Consider the following 20,907-nt stretch of genomic DNA (forward strand, 5'->3'; position numbering starts at 1 on the left):
ATGAAATCTATGTCCTGAAGAGTCAGATTAAAACTTATCAGCTGCTGATCTAGTTTTTCCACAATAACAAACCCTAGTTCTTTTGCTGCCTAACACAAAAGACTCATTTACACACTGCATTAAAATATAATCATCTTAAGACCAACTCTTCCTTCTTCAGCTTGCAATTAATGTAGTTTGCGGATCCCTGAACATCATCTACCTCTAAGTAACAATAGTTATCATCATTGTACCTTGTACCTTTCCATCATAAACCTACATAATACTGTAGGTTTTTTTTCTTCTGCTGGTCGTGGGGCTTGAAAGGCTAGCACTCTACTACCTGAGCCACAGAGCCACTTCCAGCTTTTTCTGTTTATGTGGTACTGAGGAATCAAATTCAGGACTTCATGTTAGGCAAGCACTCTACCACTAAGTCATATTCCCTCTCCCTACTCTTTTTTTCTTTTTCTTGTCGGTGGTGGGGCTTGAACTCCGGGCCTGAGCACTGTCCCTGCGCTCTTCAGCTCAAGGCGAGTGTTCTACCGCTTGAGCCACAGCACCACTTCCGGTTTTCCAGTGGTTTATTGGAGATATGAGTCCCACGGACTTTCCTGCCGGGCTGGCTTTGAACTGTGATCCTCAGATCTCATCCTTCTGAGTAGCTAGGATTACACGTGTGAGGCACCGGCGCCCTGCTCTCTCCCTACTCTAGATTCCTCTTTTTAATGTCCTATAAATTCCTCAGAATTAGGAAATTCTTGGAAAATATTTCCTACTACTGTGGAGCCCTGCCTCCCCCAGCCTCTCTGAATCAATTTAGTCTTAATTTTTCCTCTATGATATAGATGATTTCCAGAGATTTCCAGAAAGTCCTACTTCTTACTTGCTCCTCCATCCACCTCCCCTCCCCCCCCCCCACTCTATTTCTGAGTCTTCGGATTTTTCTAGAGAAAACCATTACAAGTTAGGGGCCTGGGGTCAGAATAGACCCGGTTGGTCATCGACAGCTTTCATTCCATATAGGGTTATTTTCTTTCCTTTGTAAGGGCAACCAGAGGGAACAAGGGAAGAGGGAAGGAGGGAGTGTGGATTAGGAATGTGCTTAGAATATTAAAAGTTGGGGAAAGTTGACCAGTGAACATAAGGACCAAATCCTGCCAAATCGTTCGAATGAGTAGAAGGAAATCTCAACTTCGCAAATCCAGCTTCTCTAAAATCCAGGAATTGGCCCTGCGGCTCTACCTGACGTCATGCCACAGGGCTCCAATCCCACGTGGGAGGAGGACTGGATCCTCCTCTTTAAATAGCACACCACGCCTCTTTTTTTTTATTGCCAATCAAATATTGCCCTTTAGCCCCTTTCCTCCTTTTTCCCGCCAGCGCAGAACGCCCATCTTCGGCTCTCTTATCCAATCGGGGAGGTCCTGTCTTACCCAAAGCGCGCTCCCTTCCCCGCAGGAGGGGCGGGGCTTCAACCTTTGACTCCACCTCGGTGGATGCGGCGCGGACCAACCCAAACCGTCAGGAGTGGGGGCGTGGCTTGGGGGTCCCCTCCCCTGTCTTGGGGCGGGGGGGTGAGGGGGGGGTCACGGCTTGCAAGCTGGATGCACGCAGTCAGAGTAGGCAGGCAACCTCCAACTGGGTCGGGCGGCTCCATGGAGCGCTCTCCCGGAGAGGGCTCTAGCCCCAACCCCGAAGACCCTAACTCCAGGCCCATGGACCAGCCCTCTGTCCCCTCGGATCGCCCCGACCACCCTCCTGCTGCTCACCCCAAACCAGACCAGGGTTCCGGGGTCCCCCCTGCCGGCCCTGGCGCGGCTGGTGAGGCCCTGGCTGTCCTGACTTCGTTCGGGCGGCGGTTGTTGGTGCTGGTGCCGGTGTACCTGGCCGGGGCAGCGGGGCTCAGCGTGGGTTTCGTGCTCTTCGGCCTCGCCCTCTACCTGGGCTGGCGCCGGGTGCGGGAGGAGAAAGAGCGGAGCCTTCGGGCAGCGAGACAGCTACTGGATGACGAGGAGCGGCTCACGGCCGAGACGCTGTACTTGAGCCACCGAGAGCTACCTGCCTGGGTGAGCTACCCCTCTGGCACAGCTCCCTTCTGCAGCTCAGGTCCGGCTCCCTTCCGGCCCCTAAAGGCAAAGTTTCCCCCGCGCTCGTGGACGGAGCCCCCGGACTTCCACTTGGTCCCGCTAGCCCGCGGGCCGGGCCCGGGACGCCCGGGACTCCCCACCCACCCTTCCTGCGCGGCCGGCTGGTCCTTCCACAGAATCCGGACCGTCTTCCTCTCCTCTTGGGCAAGAGCGGTGTAAAATCGGGGGCCCTCTCGTAGCGAGACTCTCCCTCCGAGGCCCCCCCTGCACCCCCTTCCTGCTAGCTTCTGGAGACGCTGCTCCTGCTTCTGCCCCCAGGGCATCCTGGCCCGCGTCCCTGCTCGGAGTTCCCTGTGTCTTTCCTCGCCTTTGCCACACGGTCTTTCCTTTCTAACCCACGGCCGTAAAGTTTGCCTCTTTCCCACTCCTGTGCCCCGGGGTACCGCGGCAGCCTGGGTTAGCTGAGCCCTAGCACCTGGGCTGACCGGCCCCGGGGCGCCGGGAGCGGCGGGGCCGCCGCACCGCGGAGGCGTGGGTGGGGCGGGGTGGGGGAGGCCCGGCGGAAGGTGGCGCGGCCGCTGCAGCTCCCGCGGCCCTCGCTGCGCCCGCCGGCCACACCCTTTTCCGGACTTGTGGGTAGCCCGCTTTCCTCGGCAGACCCAAACCCTATTTCTGCACCCCCCCCACCCCACACACACACCCAAAGCTGAAGCAGATGCTTCTCTCCAGCTTTACAGACGCTCTGGATCCGTTACCCGCCCCACCCTGCCACCTGCAGAGGTGCTCCCTAGTTCGGGCGATCATGACAGACATTAGACAGTCAGACATCACCACACTTCCCAGACACTACACTGGGAAGAAGAAAGCCTTCGGTGGCTCTAGGGGACTTGTAGACCAGGCAGCAACTGCCTGTCCCAGCTATCCAGCATGGAGATGAATCCTCCTTGCCGCACACGGAACACACTTCCTCATGGAAGAGGTCACATAGGAAGAGTGGCAAAGAGAGAAGGAAAGGAAGGAGAGAAGAATGAAGGAAAATAGAAGGGAAAAGGAGGAACACAGAGAGGCCTCCATAGCGCTTCTCCCCTCCCTGCTTGAGGATGTTACTCTCTTCTTCATCTTCTGAGTAGGGGAGTCCCAGTCCAGCCAGAGGAGGAGGAGGGCAGGCTGGACAAAGGGATCAGGACTCCTCCAATCCAATCCCAGGATCCCTGGAGCTGTGGTTTGCTAGGACCTCCCCCTCTAGAAAGAATGTGCCCTTCTCCTTCCTCCCCCTCTCTGACCTATCAGCTGTCATTTAGTGTCTATGAGCTAGCCACACAGCATCTTTGTGTGGCCTGCACCCTGCTAGCTCCCCTTATTCCAGAGATCTCGGCACACCCCAGTTCTGAGGAAAGAAACCTCAGGACATGCTCCAGCTCCTGGATCTTAGGAGTCCCTGCCAAATGGTCATGTTCCCTGTCCTCTGTGGGCCTCCCACTGGCTTCTTAGGAAGCACAGGGTCACTGTGTCTGCTTTTCCACCTCCAGGTCAGCTTCCCAGATGTGGAAAAGGCTGAATGGCTAAACAAGGTGAGGACTGCCCTGGGTTTTATTTTTTCTAAGGGGAGACTGGGGCTTCATTTCTTTTGCTGATCCCTGCCACATGTCACTTCTAGATGGAGCCTAGTTTCCAGAGCTGTCCTAAGGGGAGGATTCTGAAGGACCCTGATTTTAGAGGGAAGATGAGTTTCTGTGACCATCTCCCTTTCTTCCTAGATTGTGGCCCAAGTCTGGCCTTTCTTAGGCCAGTATATGGAGAAGCTTCTGGCTGAAACTGTAGCTCCAGCTGTTCGGGGATCTAACCCCCATCTGCAAACATTCACATTTACAAGAGTGGAACTGGGTGAAAAGGTATGTATGTTTGGGAGGAGATGGTCAGGAAGCCTGGATAAATGTCCAAAAGGGAATGGGAGGGAGTCTTCCCTTTCCCTCCTGCTTCTTTCGAGACCTCCTTTCTCTCCAGCCATTGAGAATCATTGGAGTCAAGGTTCACCCTAGCCAGAGAAAAGAGCAGATCCTGCTGGACTTGAACGTCAGGTAACATTTCCCTATCAATGGGCGGACCTTGGTCACTCCTGGGTCCACTACTTTACTCCCCCGACCCCTTAATTCCAACTTACTACTTACCTTCTTTATTCTCTTTCCCACCACCTCCCAGCTATGTGGGTGATGTGCAGATTGACGTGGAAGTTAAGAAATATTTCTGCAAAGCAGGGATTAAGGGCATGCAGGTGGGTCAGAATGCCAGGGGCCCTTGTAGTGGAGTCTCTTCCCAAGGTTCACAGCATATATGGAAGTAGGAGGTTGGAAACCTTAAGGCTGGGAAAGACTGGGAGGACAGAGGGCCTTTTCTGTGGAATAGTTTGATCCTCTCTTCTTGCCCTTCTCTTCTCGTCTTAGCTACATGGCATCTTGCGGGTGATTCTTGAGCCACTTGTGGGGGACATTCCTATCGTGGGGGCTGTGTCAATGTTCTTTATCCGACGCCCGGTAAGGAAAACATTAAGGTGGGATGGGGAAACAGGACTGGGAGGGTAAAAGTAGGTAGCTGTGAGGAGTAAGAAGAGGATTTACAACAACCGGGAGCCGAGTGTTGGTGGCTCACGTCTGTAATCCTAGCTAGGGAGGCTGAGATCTGAGGATCATGTTTCAAAGCCAGCCCTCTTATCTCCAATAAACCACTCAGAAAACCGGAAGTGGCACTGTATCTCAAGTGGTAGAGCATCCATTCCCCTTGAGCTGAAAAGCTGAGGGATAGCACCCAGGCCCAGAGTTCTAGCCCCACAACCGACCAAAAAAAAAAAAAAAGAAAGAAAAAAAAGAACTGGGGGTGGGGGTGGACAGGCACCAGTGGTTCATGCCTGTAATCCTAGCTACTCAGGAGGCTGAGATTTAAGAATCAATGTTTGAAGCCAGCCTGGGCAGAAAAGTCCATGAGACTCTCGTTTCCAATTAACCTCCAAAAAACAGGAAGTGGAACTATGATTTAAGTGGTAGAGTGCCAGCCTAGAGTAAAAAATTTTAAGGAACAGTGCCCAGGCTGGGCAGGGATGGGGAGAGAGAGAGACTCTGAGAGAAGGGAAGGAGGAAGGGACGAAGAAAAAGAGAGGAAAGGGGAGGGGTCTGGAAACACTGGATAGGCATGCCTATGCTCTTTTGGGTTTGTTCTAACCCTGTGCTTTTCTTCTAGACTCTGGATATCAACTGGACAGGGATGACCAATCTGCTGGATATCCCAGGAGTTAGGTATTAGGAACCTACTAAGTGACTCAGCCCTGGGTTGTATGTTTAAGGGATACAAAGCAGTGAAAGATGCAGCAGTGTCCCCTGAGACTTTAGCACTAGTGGAGGAAATAAGACCTCTGGGAAATTTCATCTTGTGATTTATTTTCTTTGTGGAAGAACATGCATTTTGGTAGGGAATAAAAAGGGCTAATGGAGCCTGTAATATTAGTGTCTCAGGAGATTGAGATCTGAGGATCATGGTTTGAAGCTAGCCCAGGCAGGAAAGTCCATGAGCCTCTCATCTCCAACAGACTACTACAAAACTGGAAGTGGAGCTGTGGCTCAAGTGGTAGAGCTCTAGTCTTGAGCAAAAAAAAAATCTCAGGGACAGTGCTCATGTCCTGAGTGGAAGCCTTAGTACCAATACCAAAAGAGAGAAGCTGGGCACAGGTGGCTCATGCCTATAATCCTAGTTACCTGAGGATTGGGGTTCGAAGTCAGCCTGAACAGAAAGGTCCCTGTGAGACTCTTATCTCCAATTAGCCACTCAAAAACTGTAAATGGTGCTGTGGCTCAAAATGGTAGAGCATTAGCCATGAGTCAGAGTTCAGAGACAGTGCCCAGGCTCTAAGTTCAAGCCCCATGACTGACAAAAAAAAAACCCAAAAAAACAAAAAAACAAAAGACAGTGAGAAATGGAAGGGCAATAAAGAAGAGACAGGGAAGCAAGGCGCCCGTGGCTGATGCCTATAATCCTAGCTACTAGGATAGAGTGGTAGAGCACTCGATTTGAGCTGAGGAGCTCAGGGACAGCGCCCAGGTCCAGGGTTCAAGCCCCACAACTGAGAGAGAGAGAGAGAGAGGGTGTTAGTGTTAGTGAGTGGTAGTTATTAGCAAATTAGGGTAAAAAAAAGTATCAAGGCTTTTTCTTTTCTTTTTGGCTGGTCATAGGGCTTGAACTCAAGAGTCTGGGTGCTGTCCTTGAGCTCCTGCTCAAGGCTAGTGCTCTACTTAATTTTGAGCCACAACATCACTTGTTTTTCTGGTGGTTAATTGAAGATAAAAAGCTTCCAGGGGGGCTGGGAAGATGGCTCAGTGTTAGAGTGCTTGCCGTGCATGTATAGACCCTTGGTTTGATTCCTCAGCACCACATAAGCAGAAAAAGCCAGAAGTGGTGCTGTGGCTCAAGTGGTAGAGCGCTCGCCTTGCGCTGAAGAGTACAGGGACAGTGCCCAAGCCCAGAGTTCAAGCCCCACGCCTGACAAAAAAAAAAAAAAAAAAAAAGCTTCAAGGGACTTTCCTGCCTGGGGTTGGCGTTGAACCTCGATCCTCAGATCTCAGCCTCCTGAGTAGCTAGGATTACAGGTGTGAGCCACTGGTACCTGGCTAAAGCTGCTTTTCAATAAAGGGTTTGTCTCTTTATAATAGGAAACAGTTGGTTTGGGTATGCAAATAAGAAGTTGGGGCTATATTCCTTTTCTATTTCCCCAATGAAGTTCACTCTCTGACACCATGATCATGGATTCCATTGCTGCCTTCCTTGTGTTGCCAAACCGACTATTGGTGCCCCTTGTGCCTGACCTTCATGATGTGGCCCAGTTGCGTTCCCCTCTGCCCAGGGTATGGCTTCTTCCTTGCTAGCTGAATCCTGTTCTCTAGAACTCTGAGCTAGGTCCTTAGAGTCTCTCACTAATTGATTCCTAACCCCAGGGCATTATTCGGGTTCACCTGCTGGCTGCTCGAGGGCTGAGTTCCAAGGACAAATATGTGAAAGGCCTGATTGAGGGCAAGTCAGATCCCTATGCAATCGTGCGGGTGGGCACCCAGACATTCTGCAGTCGTGTCATCGATGAGGAGCTCAACCCTCAGTGGGGAGAGACTTATGAGGTAAGAAGCCAAGTCGGCTATGTGAAATAGGCTTGGAGAGGTCACGGGAGAAGATACTGATTGGAGGGTCCTCATGGCTGCAGCTTGTAAAGCCTTAGCCCTTTTTTTTTTTTGGTCTGTTGTGGGCCTGAACTCTGGGCCTGGGCACTGTCCCTCAGCTCTTCAGCTCAGCTTGAGCCACAATACCACTTCCGGCTTTTTCTGCTTATGTGGTGCTAAGGAATCGAATCCAGGCCCTCATGCATGCAAGGCAAGCTCTCTACCACTGAGCCACCTTCCCAGCCCAGGCCTTAACCTTCTGTGTTCTACAGGTGATGGTACATGAGGTCCCAGGACAGGAGATCGAGGTGGAAGTGTTTGACAAGGACCCAGATAAAGATGACTTTCTGGGCAGGTGAGACTCCACCTATGTTAAGATTCTAAAGGCCTTGTGCTATTGAGGTCCTAGAGGTAATTATATTTTCTGAGACTAGGATTCATTCATGTATCATTTTCCCGTTCCATCTGACCATACATACACATATACATGCACACACGCATATGCACATACACAGACACACCAAGATCTCCTGAGTGTAGGGAAAAGGGTCTGGGATCTGCCAGTTAGTTCTGGGTAGATGAAGGCCACTGACATACTATTGATTGTAACATTCTACTTTTCTCCCTCTTACCACCTTCCCCTCCCTTCCCTGCCTCTCCCCCCATCCTTCAGAATGAAGCTGGACGTAGGGAGGGTATTACAAGCTGGAGTACTGGATGAAGTAAGTTGGGAGAAGAGGAAATTGGGAGTGACCTCACCCTCTGGGCAGGCAATAACTGCTAAACTGGTGGGGAATTGCTTGGGTAGCATCTGATACCTACAACACTTTCTTCTGCTTCTCTCCTCAGTGGTTCCCTCTACAAGGTGGGCAAGGCCAAGTTCACTTGAGGCTAGAATGGCTGTCACTTTTGCCAGATGCAGAAAAGCTAGAGCAGGTAAGCCTTGTGGAGCAGCAAGCGGGCAGGGGAAGTAGTCTAGGGATGACCAGGACCCAGGTCTGACCATTTCTTCCTTCCCTCGGCTCAGGTCCTGCAGTGGAATCGGGGCATCACCTCTCGACCAGAGCCCCCATCAGCTGCCATCCTTGTTGTCTACTTGGATCGGGGCCAGGATCTTCCCGTGAGTTGGGTTCCTGGGTGGCTCATGGGAACGGAAGCCCTGAAGGCAGCATTCCCAACCCCTCCCTGGTTGAAGATGCAAATTTGCCTGCCTGCTGGGCTCCTGAAACAGCCGTGATGCAAGAGTTCCAAGGGGGGGGGTCAGGTCCACCCCAGGAAAGAGATACTGGTGTGATTCCCCAATGATGACTTCTGTATTCTACCCTCCCCCACCCAGCTGAAGAAGGGGAACAAGGAACCCAATCCCATGGTACAGCTGTCAATTCAGGATGTGACCCAGGAGAGCAAGGTGAGCCCAGGACACTATTGTGGGGGGGCATTATATCGGTCAGGGGAGGGTTCTTTTTGGAATGAAGGCTCCCCTTTAGAATGTGTATATGTGCCGGGCGCTGGTGGCTCACGCCTGTAATCCTAGCTACTCAGGAGGCTGAGATCTGAGGATCGCAGTTCAAAGCCAGCCCGGGCACGAAAGACCGTGAGACTCCTATCTCCAATAAAAACCACCAGAAAACCGGAAGTGGCGCTGTAGCTCAAGTGGTAGAGCGCTCGCCTTGAGCTGAAGAGCTGAGGGACAACGCCCAGGCCCAGAGTTCAAGCCCCACAACCGACAAAAAAAAAAAAAAATAAATAGAATGTGTATATGTCAGGGGACATAGTTCAAGTGGTAGAATGTTTGGCTTACGTGCCTGAGAAAGCAAGGGATTTCTGGAAAAACAGGAATAGTTGTTTAGTATTTTCCCTATTCCATCCTCCCCATCTCCAGGCTGTCTACAACACCAACAGCCCAGTGTGGGAGGAAGCTTTTCGCTTCTTCCTGCAAGACCCTCGAAGCCAAGAGCTTGATGTACAGGTAAGATAAATTTTTTTGAGTCTGTATGCGTATACATGCTTGTATTTGAAATCAAACTCTGGGCCTTGTGTTCTCTTTTTTCATGGTTAAAGCCAGCTCAGACAGGATAAGAGTCCATGAGACTCTAATTTCCAATTAACCACCAAAAAGATGGTGAGATTGTGACTCAAATGATATAGCTAGCATTGAGGAAAAGGAAGGAAGAAGGAAAAAGAAAGAAGGAAAGGAAGGAAGGGAGGGAGGGAGGGAGGGAGGGAGACAAAAAACAAATAAAACCTAAGGAACAAGTACCCAGGCCTTGAGCTCAAAGTCCCCCCCCCAAAAAAAAAAAAAAAAGTTGGAGTAGTCTGTGATAGGAAAACAGGAATGATGCTAGAGCTATGTTTTTTTTTTTGTTTGTTTGTTTGTTTTTTTGTTATTTCCATTTTCTTTTTTTTTTTAATTTTTTTTTATTGTAAAGATACTATACAGAGGGTTACAGTTACATGAGTGAGGTAATGAGTACACTTCCACTTCCTCTTGAACATTGTTACCCCCTCCATTGTTTTCCCCCTACCATCCCCTCTCTCCCTCCCTTCCCCAAGGTTCTTTTTTTTTTTTTTTTTTTGATCGTGATTAAGTGATTACTTAATTTCCGGAAATTCACAGTATTGTGGAATAATGATGCTCATTTAAAGTCACAAGTTCATTCTAACTTTCCTGGAGCAAATTGTCTATCACAGTCTGTAATATATAACGGTGCTCATATGTTATATACCATATATGTGATCAGCAGCATGGGGATATTTAGTAGTGGTTCAACCAGATGAGTGGGAGTTCTTTGTTTCTTAAGTCCTGTTAGTTTTGTCATATCACCTAACATTTTGGATTCATCATCCACTTATCAGGGAGACCATGTACTGTTTGTCTCTTCGTTCTTGGCTTACCTCGCTCAACATGATTCCTTCTAGCTCCATCCATTTCCCTGCAAATGCCATTATTTTGTCATTTCTAATGGTAGAGCTATGTTTTTGTGCCTCTGTATGCTCCTCTTTCCCCTAATCTTTTCACTAAATTCCCTTTTCCTGTGCTTGTAGGTGAAGGATGACTCCAGAGCCCTGACTTTAGGGTCATTGACCCTGCCCCTGGCTCGGCTGTTGACTGCTCCGGAACTCACCCTGGACCAGTGGTTCCAGCTCAGTGGTTCTGGCCTAAACTCCAGGCTCTACATGAAACTGGTCATGCGGGTATGGAAAAGAAAAAAAAGTACAGAGGATTGGGGAAGCCCTGTGAATTTTTTTTTTTTTTTTTTTTTTTTTGTCGGTTGTGGGCCTGAACTCTGGGCCTGGACACTGTCCCTCAGCTCTTCAGCTCAAGGTTAGCCCTCTACCACTTGAGCCACAGCGCCACTTCCGGCTTTTTCTGCGTATGTGGTGCTGAAGAATCAACCCAGGGCCTCATGCATGCAAAGCAAGCACTTTACCACTGAGCCACCTTTCCAGCCCGCCCTGTGAAATTCTTGATAGAGTATAGAAGTGGAGCCCACTGAGATGAAATGGGCTAGTATATGTAGAAGCACCTACAGTAAGTATATGAAAGCATGTTTACTGACTTGACTGGGGGAAGAATATGTGAATTAAGAATGGGAGGGGTAGGAACATTCTAGAGATGAGCCTAGCCAAGACAGCAATCATTTCTCTGTCAGATCTCTACTTGGACCCCCAACTCCTCCACACCTTGCTTGCTATCGGTTAGCTGAATATTCTTAATTCTACAACCATACTACCTTTCCCAGATCTTGTACCTGGATTCATCAGAAATTTGCTTCCCTACTGTACCTGGTACTCCTAGTATGTGGGACATGGATAATGAGAGTCCCCAGAAAGGTAGCAGTGTGGATGCCCCGCCCCGGCCCTGTCACACGACTCCTGATAGCCAGTTTGGGACTGAGGTAAGTTGACAGCTGGAAAATACTAGGGTCTGTTTGCCTACTGTAAGTGTGCAAGACCTGCTGCAGACTTAGTTTGGAGAGTTCTTGTTCCATTGACTGCCATCTGGTGCCCCATCTGCCCATTTTGGCACTACTGGGATTTGAATTCAGGACTCTGCACTAGTTAGGCAGGTGATCTACCATTTGAGTCATACCTCCAATCCTTACCTTTCCCTTTTGCAGAACGTACTTCGGATCCATGTATTAGAGGCCCAGGACCTGATTGCCAAAGACCGTTTCTTGGGGGGACTGGTGAAGGGCAAGTCTGACCCCTATGTCAAACTAAAGCTGGCTGGACGAAGCTTCCGGAGCCGTGTTGTCCGGGAAGATCTCAACCCCCGCTGGAACGAGGTGTTTGAGGTCAGAACTGAGACTCCTCTGAGTCTGCCCCATTCTTCCCTCACAGTTTTAAGACTGGTCAAAATTCTCTGGTTCAACTCAGAAAACCAGAAGTGGTGCTGTGGCTCACGTGGTAGAGTGCTAGCCTTGAGCTGAAGAGCTGAGGGACAGCACTCAGGCCCAGAGTTTAAGCCCCACGACTGACCAGAAAAAAAAAAAAAAAGAATTCCCTTTTGTCTGTACTATTTTCTCCTATTAGGTGATTGTCACATCAATTCCAGGCCAAGAGCTAGACGTTGAGGTCTTTGACAAGGACTTGGACAAGGATGACTTTCTGGGCAGGTGAGAGGGTAGAAGCCCTTGGTGGGCTGAGAGAAGCTGGGTTTCTGTTGGCCATGTAATATGACCTCAGCCTCTCCTCCACAGGTGTAAAGTAAGTCTTACCACAGTCCTAAACAGTGGCTTCCTTGATGAGGTGAGCACGGGATTAGAATCCATCCTTGCTGAAGTTGACCCATGCCTCTTTTGCCATTTCCAGTCCCACATTCACAAGCCATTTCCTGCCTGTTTCCCCAGTGGCTGACCCTGGAGGATGTCCCATCTGGCCGCCTGCACTTGCGCCTGGAACGGCTGACCCCCCGACCCACTGCTGCTGAGTTAGAGGAGGTAAGAGAGGATTCTGGAGGAGAAAGGACCAGGATGGGGTTTCTCTTAGCTTCCCAGGCACTTGCCAGCCCAAGTGTCAGCTCCCAGCCCCGTCCACTGTGTGTCTTCCTAGGTGTTGCAGGTAAACAGTTTGATCCAGACTCATAAGAGTGCAGAGCTGGCAGCTGCCCTGCTGTCTGTCTACCTGGAACGGGCGGATGACCTGCCGGTGAGATCCACAGTTCCCCAGGCCTTTACTCCAGCTCCCTTAGGTGTGAATGATCCTCATGGCCCCTTACTTTCTGAAAATGGTGCTGAGGCAGGAAGATTGTCCAAGGCCATGAGGGTGTGGCTGTTAAGTGAAAATGGAGACTTGGCCACTGGCTTTGGCTGTAATTTGTGAGGTAATCTAACTAGGTTCAAATTTAAGACAACACGATTATTGTCTTTCCAGCTCCGAAAAGGCACCAAGCCTCCCAGCCCGTATGCTACTGTCACTGTGGGAGAGACTTCTCATAAAACGAAGGTATTAGGAAATACCGTGCTGTTGTGAAGGGAAGGGAAATGAGTAGAGGATTAAGCATCAATTACTGACTATAATCTCTCGTCTCCACCAGGCTATTCCCCAGACGTCAGCCCCTGTCTGGGATGAGAGTGCCTCCTTCCTCATCAGGAAGCCACACACTGAGAGCCTGGAGTTACAGGTACTGTGTATATTTAAACTATTCCACAAATACTTATCAGCTTCCCTCCACAGAATAGGCACTGAACCAATTAGAAATGTAATAGCAAAGTCATCCTTATGAAGCTCAGTCTCTTGCAGGAGAGAAAAAAGAAACAAAGAATAAGCCAGGTGCCGGTGGCTCACGCTTGTAATCCTAGCTACTCAGGAGGCTGAGATCTGAGGATCATGGTTCAAAGCCAGCCTGGGCAGGAAAGTCTGTGAGACTCTTATCTCCAATAAACCACTAGAAAGCCAGAAGCAGTACTATAACTCAAGTGGTAGAGTGCTTGCCTTGAGCTGAAGAGCTCAGGGACAGCACCCAAGCCCACAGTTCAAGCTCCACGACTGACCAAAAAAAACAAAACAAACAAACAAAAAACCCAAAGAGTACTTTCAGAATAATAACTAGGTAGAAGGATATGAAGAAGGGTTTTTCTTGTGGCGAAGGAAGGGTTCCACCAGACTGGAGAAAGTAGGTAGAGGCAGTAAGAAAGGCATTCTTAAATGACTCTTGACTTTAAAGATGGATTTTTTTTTTCTGGTTCTAAGACATGAACTCAGGGCCTGAGCACTGTCCCTGAGCCTCTTTGTACTCAAATCTAGCACTCTACCACTTGTGCCACAGCACCACTTCCAACATTTTCTGAGTAGTTTTTTTGCGGGCAGCGGGGTGGGGGTGGGGGACAACTCCTAGTACAGGGGCTTGAACTCAGGGCTTTGAGTTTTCACTTGGCGTTTTCCCCTCAAGACTAGTGCTCTACCACTAAGCCACAGCTCCACTTTTGATTTTTTTTACTTTTTCCTGCTCAGGCAGGAAAGTCTGTAAGACTCTTACCTCAATTAGCCGACAAAAAAAACGGCAGTGGAAGTCAGGCACCAGTGGCTCACGCCCTGTAATCCTAGCTACTCAGGAGGCTGAGATCTGAGGATCTTGGTTCAAAGCCAGCCCGGGCAGGAAAGTCCATGAGACTCTTATCTCCAATAAACCACTAGAAAACTGGAAGTGGCGCTGTGGCTCAAGCAGTAGAGTGCTGTCCTTGAGCTGAAGAGCGCAGGGACAGTGCCCAAGCCCAGAGTTCAAGCCCCACGACCAACCAAAAAAAAAAAAGCCAGCTGGGGCAGGAAAGTCCATGAGACTCTAATTTCCAATAAACCATCAGAAAACTGGAAGTGGCTCCGTGGCTCAAGTGGTAGAGCACTAGCCTTGAGCTGAAAAGCTCAAAGATAGAGCCCAGGCCCAGAGTTCAAGGTCCACTACCAAAAAAAAAAAAGAAAAGAAAAGAAAACAGCACTGTAGCTGGGGCTCCAGTGGTAGCTTGCGCTCAAAAGCTCATAGCCAACATCCTGGTCCTGAGTTGAATCCAGGATCAGCACAAAAAGAAAAAAAAAAAAAGCTCCATTATTTACCTTTCATAGCAAGGAATCAGTAGATAACTTTGTTTTTTTTGTGTGTTTTTTTGTTTTTTTGCCGGTCGTCGGGCTTGAACTCTGGGCCTGGGCACTGTCCCTCAGCTCTTCAGCTCAAGGATAGTGCTCTACCACTTGAGCCACAGCACCACTTCCAGCTTTTTCTGCTTATATGGTGCTGAGGAATAGAACCCAGGGCCTCATGCATGCAAGGCAAGCACTCTACCACTGAGCCACTTTCCCAGCCCCTCAGTAGATAACTTTTTGAAGTTGGTAAGTCATGAAATGGAGATATAGACATTCAGTTAGAATACTACTGGAAAGAAGAAAATAAACTGGCTATGTTTTTTTCTTTTTTCAGTACTAGTGTTTAAACTCAGGGCCTCAGACTTGCTAGGCAGGTGCTCTGCCACTTGAACAATGTTCTTAGTCTCCTTAGCCTTTTTTTGTTGTTGTTGGTCGTGGGGCTTGAACTCTGGGCTTGGGCACTACCCCTCAGCTCTTCAGCTCAAGGAGAGCACTCTACCGCTTGAGCCCAAGTGCCACTTCTGGTTTTCTAGTGGTTTATTGGAGATAAGAGTCTCACAGACTTTTCTGCCCGGGCTGGCTTTGAACCACGATCCTCAGATCTCAGCCTCCTGGGTAGCTAGGATTACAGGCATGAGCCACCAGTGCCTGGCTAGCCTTTTGTTTTTTTATTATGCCTTTTTTTTTTTTCTTTCGGTTATGGGGCTTGAACTCTGGGCCTGGGCACTGTCCCTCAGCTTCTTTTGCTCAAGGCTAGCTCTCTGCCACTTCCAGTTTTCTGGTGGTTTATTGGAGATAGGGGGTCTCATGGACTTTCTTGCCCGGGCTGGCTTTGAACCACAATCCTCAGATCTCAGCATCCTGAGTAGCTATGATTACAGGCGTGAGCCACTGATGCCAAGCTTATTATGACTATTATTATGATGAACATTTTGGTGGTGAAGATTGAAAACAGGGCCTTATGCATACTACACATGCAATACCAAGGTGCTACAAGAAGGTTTTTTTTGGTTTGTTTGTTTTTGTTGGTTATGGGTCCTGAACTCTGGGCCTGGGCACTGTCCCTCAGCTCTTCAGCTCAAGACTAGCACTCTATCACTTGAGCCACAGTGCCATTTCCGGTTTTTTCTGCTTATATGGTGCTGAGGAATCGAACCCAGGGCCTCATGCATGTGAGGCAAGCACTCTACCACTGAGTCACCTTCCTGGCCCCGGTTTGGTTTTTTTGTGTGCCAGTGTTAGGGTTTGAACTCAGGGGCTGGGTACTGTCCTAAGGTTTTGTGCTCAGGGCTGACACTCTACCATTTGAGCCTCAGCTCTACTTCTGACTTTTTGATGGTCAGTTGTAGATAAGTGTTCCATGGACTTTCCTACCTGGTCTAGCTTTGAACCATGATCCTTATATCTCACCTCCTGAGTTATTAGGGTTACAGATGTGAGCCACTGGTACCCAGCCTAAAAAAATAATTTTAGCAAGGATTTATTTTTGTATAACAGTGTTAGAATAGGAGAAATGGAGGAAAAAGAAATGTTTCTCACTCCCCAGCAAGAAGTAGAGGGGTTAAAGACTCAAATGTGTATTTTTGTTTATACCATTCTTTCTCCGCTCTGCAGGTACTACTGGCTATTTGTGAAAGCTTAGCAGGTAGATAGTAGAGTCTACTTCAGTTAAGGAAGAATAGAAGGAACAGCTGCTGTTACCATGGATTTCCTGCTCTTCACAAAGGGGAATCTCACTAAACCCACCTATGAGTCTTAAGTGTTTGGACCTTGAATGCCAGGATTAAATAAATTGTCAATGCATTTGCCACAGGTTCGGGGTGAGGGGACTGGTGCCCTGGGCTCCTTATCCCTACCACTCTCAGAGATCCTCAAGGCAGATCGGCTCTGCTTGGACCGCTGGTTTCCACTTGCCAATGGTCAGGGGCAGGTGCTACTAAGAGTACAGCTAGGGGTGAGTGCCAGAAGATGGTAGGTGGTGCAGGAGGGAGGGTGAGGAGAGGCCCTTCAGACTGAAGGCCTCCTAGGAAGGCCTTACCGCAAGCTCCGAGAAAACTGCTCAGCTCACAGCTTTCTTGCCCCCAGATCCTGGTGTCCCAGCACTCGGGGGTGGAAGCTCATAGTCACAGCCACAGTCACAGCTCCTCCTCCCTGAGTGAGGAACCAGAGCTCTTAGGGGGACTCACTCACGTCACCTCCTCGGCCCCAGAGCTCCGGCACCGCCTGACCCATGGTGACAGGTAAAGGGCTGGGCTGGCAGATGGAATGCAGAATGGAATGTGAAGTTTGACTCACAGGTTCCCGAGGGCACCACCTTCTCCCAGACCTTTCTCCATCTCTCCACAGTCCCCTTGAAGCTCCTATTGGGCCGCTGGGCCAAGTGAAGCTGACAGTCTGGTATTACAGTGAAGAACGAAAGCTGGTTAGCATTGTCCACAGCTGCCGGTGAGCAGTCCCACCGTCCAGATGTCTAGGGTTCCCTCCATCCTTTTCGTCGTGCTGCCTTGTCACCTACTTTGTCCCCTTACAGGGCCCTTCGACAAAATGGACGGGATCTCCCTGACCCTTATGTGTCGCTGTTGCTCCTGCCAGACAAGAACCGAGGTACCAAGAGGAAGACCTCACAGAAAAAGAGGACCCTCAGTCCTGAATTCAGTGAACGGTCAGTGAGTGGGCATTCAAGGTGGAGGGGTGGAAGGATTGTGAGGGACCCTGACCCTAAAATTCAGCCCCTCCCCAGGTTTGAGTGGGAACTGCCTCAGGATGAGGCCCTCAGGAGAAAGCTGGATATCTCTGTGAAGTCTAATTCTTCCTTCATGTCTAGAGAGCGAGAGCTTCTGGGGAAGGTAAGAGGGCAGGGCAGGGGTGAGAGCTGCAGCTGCTGGGAGCCCGGCTGCAGTGTGTTGAGAAAGCATCGCAGGTGACACTGGGGGGCAGCTTTACCACCTCTACAGTGGTGTCACATCAGAAATGTGATGACAGAACAGTCTTTGAAGTTATGAAAATAACATCTATCCTCCCATCCTCCAACACAGGTGCAGCTGGATCTAGCTGAAATAGATCTTTCCCAGGGTGCAGCCCAATGGTGAGTTCCTGGATGAGTAGGACCTGGGGTTGGATATTTAAGAAACATCCCCGTCACAGAAAGGGGTGGGGGAGAATGTAATCTGAGCTCAGAACTACTGAGTCTATGAAATATTGGAACACTGAGAATGTGCCTTATGGCAGGCACCAGTGGCTCACACCTGTAATCCTAGCCACTCAGGAGATTGAGATCTGAGGATCTTGGTTTGAAGCCAGCTGGGGCAGGAAGTATGAGACTCTTATCTCCAATTAATTGCCAAAAAAAGCTGAAAGTGCAACTGTGGCTCAAGTAGTAGAATGCTAGCCTTGAGCAAAAAAGCTTAGGAACAGTACCTAGGCCCTGAGTTGAAGCCCCAGGATTAGTTTTTTTTTTTTTTTTTTTTTTTTTTTAAGTATTAGTTAGAAGAGGACAAAGTACTGAGCACTAGTGGCTCAGTCTTATAAACAGCTACAGGAGGCTGAGATCTGAGGATTGTGGTTCAAGGCCGGCCAGGGCAGAAAAATCCTTGTAAGACTCTTAACTACAATTAACTGCTCAAAACCCAGAAGTGGGCCAGATGCCGGTGGCTCACACCTGTAATCCTAGCTACTCAGGAGGCTGAGATCTGAGGATAGCAGTTCAAAGCCAGCCTGGGCAGGAAAGTCTATGAGACTCTTATCTCCAATAAACCACCAGAAAACTGGAAGTGGCACTGTGGCTCAAGTGGTAGGGTGTTAGCCTTCAGCTAAAGAGCTGAGGGACAGCGTCCAGGCCCAGAGTTTAAGCCCCATGACCAACAACAACAACAACAAAAAACAGAAGTGGCATTATGGCTCAAAGTGGTAGAGCACTAGCCTTGAGCAAAAGAGCTCAGGGATAGCACGCAGGCCCTGAGTTCAACAACAACAAAGAAGAGGACACACGTTTTTGTTCTAACTGAGTCCTATTCTTGTTCCCCCAGGTATGACTTGATGGATGACAAAGACAAGGGCAGCTCATAGGAGCTGGTGGTGAGCAGCCACTCTGCTACTTTTTTGCCTTGCCTCTCACTGTATCACCTCGTCGATGTGATGAGCCTACAGCTAGGGCCCCAGAGCTGAGCCTGCGCCCTTCAGCTCTTTTCGCCTTTCAGGTCCATACTAGGGCCTTTGCCTGACCAAAGAGGACCACGTTACCCTTTACTGCATGGCCTTTATCCTCAGGCTCCTAGGGCAGGGATCTGAGCTGGCTAGTTCCTGCCCTGCCTACATTGTTCTCCCTCACTCCCAACTCCTCAGGGCCTTTTACACCTGTGCCTGGCCACTGGCAGCACTAGCAGTGGCATTAGCTTATGCCAAATACAGCTTTTGGAAAGATCTTTTAACTGAATGGTCATCTTCCCTACCATGAGTGGTCAGGGAGGATACACAGGTGGATGGGCAAACCTCTCAAACTGTGACCTCTTGAACTTGCATGTAGCAAACGTATGGCAACCCAGACCCCAAGTCCATGTCTGTTCACACCTTTTTCAAGCTTGTCCTGAAAATACACTTGCTATGATGGCTAGGGCCAGTCTCCTGATTCACTGGGACTCAGGAATGCTGTGATTCTACCCAAACTTTTAAGTAGTGGGATTCTGTTCTTAAGAGCCCAAGCTGGTGATGTGCAGATGGCCATGAAGGATTCAGGACAAGAAGGCCAATTGTTTGTCCAAGTGCCTAGATTATACACTCACTGACTAGAATTGAATCTTTATACTTTTAATTTTGCATCAGTTCTGTCAATCCATTGTGTCTTATATTAAACATTACATTCAAACCAACTGTGCTCTTTTACTTCCAAGTTAGGAATCCAACCTATCCAATATGTCTATCCAACTGTCAGAAACCTTCAAATCCTAAATAACTGGTTTAATAACTGGTTCAAAATTACCCAAATTAGGGGCTGGGAAGGTGGCTCAGTGGTAGAGCACTTGCCTTGCATGCCTGAGGCCCTGGGTTCGATTCCTCAGCACAACATAAGCAAAAAGAAAAAAGCTAGAAGTGGCGTTGTGACTCAAATGGTAGAGCGCTAGCCTTGAGCTGAAGAGCTGAGGAACAGCGCCCAAGCCCAGAGTTCAGGCCCCATGACCGGAACCCCCCCCAAAAATTACCCAAATTATCAATTACAATTACGTAGTCTAGCCAGGTGCTGATACTTCATGCCTATAATCCTAGCTACTCAGGAGCTGAGCACTGTAGTTTAAAACCAGCTCAGGCAGAAAAGTTCACGGGACTCATTTCTAGTTGATCACCTAAAAGCTGCAAGCGGAGTTGTGGCTCCAATAGTAGTAGAACACTAGCCTTGAGTGAAAAAGCTAAGAGAAAACACATAGGTCCTAAGTTTAAGGCCCAATACTAGCATGAAAAAAAGAATATTGGGAGGCTGGGGAGAATGATAGAAGGGGTAACAATGACCAAGAAGCATTGCACTCATAATATGACTCATGGAATTAGAAGCTCAAAGAGTATTGGTTCCATTGAGGATGTTGAAAGACCCAGTGGGACTTAGCTGTTGGTTTTCACATGAGAATTGTTTCTAGGCAGTGACAGTCTTATTCATCCAGCTTTTTTGTTCACCATTGTCATGGGCTTCCTGGGGAAAGAATTCCCTACACCTGGCAAACTTGGAAGTTCTGTACCACAGCCAGGTTTGTATTGGCAGTGCTATCAAGGCATGCTCAGCCACACCTGCTAATCAGCTGAGAATTCATGCCCATTTGGATCTGTTCAACTTGAATTCTGCTCCTTGGAGCTTTTCTGGAATGCAAACTGTAGGAGCTGTGCCAAGTGAAAGGAGAGTGAGATGAAGAATTAGGCTGGAAACAGGGCCACTGAACAGAAATTTAGGGATTTCTTCCATCAGACTCATATCTCAGGAGCACCACAGTGTAGTCCACACTGAAAAATGGAAGACTCAGAAAGGACTACATTCAGTTACATAAGTTCTCCAAATTCTATTGTTAAAAACTGAATCTATGCTGTCCACTAATTCAGCTGCGCTGTTCTCAGTGATCCCGCTGTACTCACCATTAGTTCCTCTGCAATCTTCTTTCAAACTTAAGAGGATCCGAAGCCTTTGCTATAAGCTCTTGGTTGCTGCTGCCTCCTCCCTGGCCAGCAATTCTGGATAGGAGGGAGAGGGGATTCCAAAAATGCAGAAGAGGAACATAAAAATTTAAAGTCTCTTGTATAATTATTAGATACTAGGCAGATGGCCCAAGGCCTGATGTTCTAGCTGGCTTTAGAAATGGAGATTTTGTTATGTGTGATCTTAAAAACATGAGCTATTTCATCACTTTCAAGTAATTATATTTCCAGAAACTAGAAGACATGCTACAAATTCTCTCACTCTAGAAGGGTCCCTATTCTTTCCTAACCTATAATAAATCATGGGTTGTTCAACAAAGGAATGAAACTTATTTTTGTGTGTGTGTGGCGGTGAGGCTGAACTCTGGGCCTGGGCGCTGTCCCTCAGCTCTTCA

At 48.9% G+C, this 20,907-nt stretch overlaps 1 protein-coding gene across 1 annotated transcript; it reads left to right on the top strand.

The window, feature by feature from the left end:
- The first annotated feature begins 1,580 nt into the window (after positions 1–1,580).
- Esyt1 (extended synaptotagmin 1) lies at positions 1,581–19,206 on the top strand. Its single transcript, XM_070042869.1, has 31 exons — positions 1,581–2,048; positions 3,599–3,640; positions 3,827–3,961; positions 4,074–4,147; positions 4,269–4,341; positions 4,511–4,600; positions 5,301–5,356; positions 6,832–6,955; positions 7,046–7,222; positions 7,534–7,616; positions 7,935–7,983; positions 8,111–8,197; positions 8,289–8,381; positions 8,598–8,669; positions 9,144–9,230; positions 10,307–10,456; positions 11,005–11,160; positions 11,383–11,559; positions 11,798–11,880; positions 11,965–12,013; positions 12,115–12,204; positions 12,317–12,412; positions 12,638–12,709; positions 12,801–12,887; positions 16,155–16,295; positions 16,427–16,581; positions 16,688–16,786; positions 16,872–17,003; positions 17,082–17,187; positions 17,377–17,426; positions 18,367–19,206. Exons 1-31 carry the CDS (start codon positions 1,587–1,589, stop codon positions 18,404–18,406), a joined length of 3,387 nt encoding a protein of 1,128 aa, XP_069898970.1. The 5' UTR covers positions 1,581–1,586; the 3' UTR covers positions 18,407–19,206.
- The last annotated feature ends 1,701 nt before the right edge of the window (positions 19,207–20,907 follow it).

Source organism: Dipodomys merriami, unplaced genomic scaffold (genome assembly GCF_024711535.1).
Source record: "Dipodomys merriami isolate MVZ:Mamm:240054 unplaced genomic scaffold, mDipMer1.0.p SCAF_10, whole genome shotgun sequence".
Taxonomy (NCBI): domain Eukaryota; kingdom Metazoa; phylum Chordata; class Mammalia; order Rodentia; family Heteromyidae; genus Dipodomys; species Dipodomys merriami.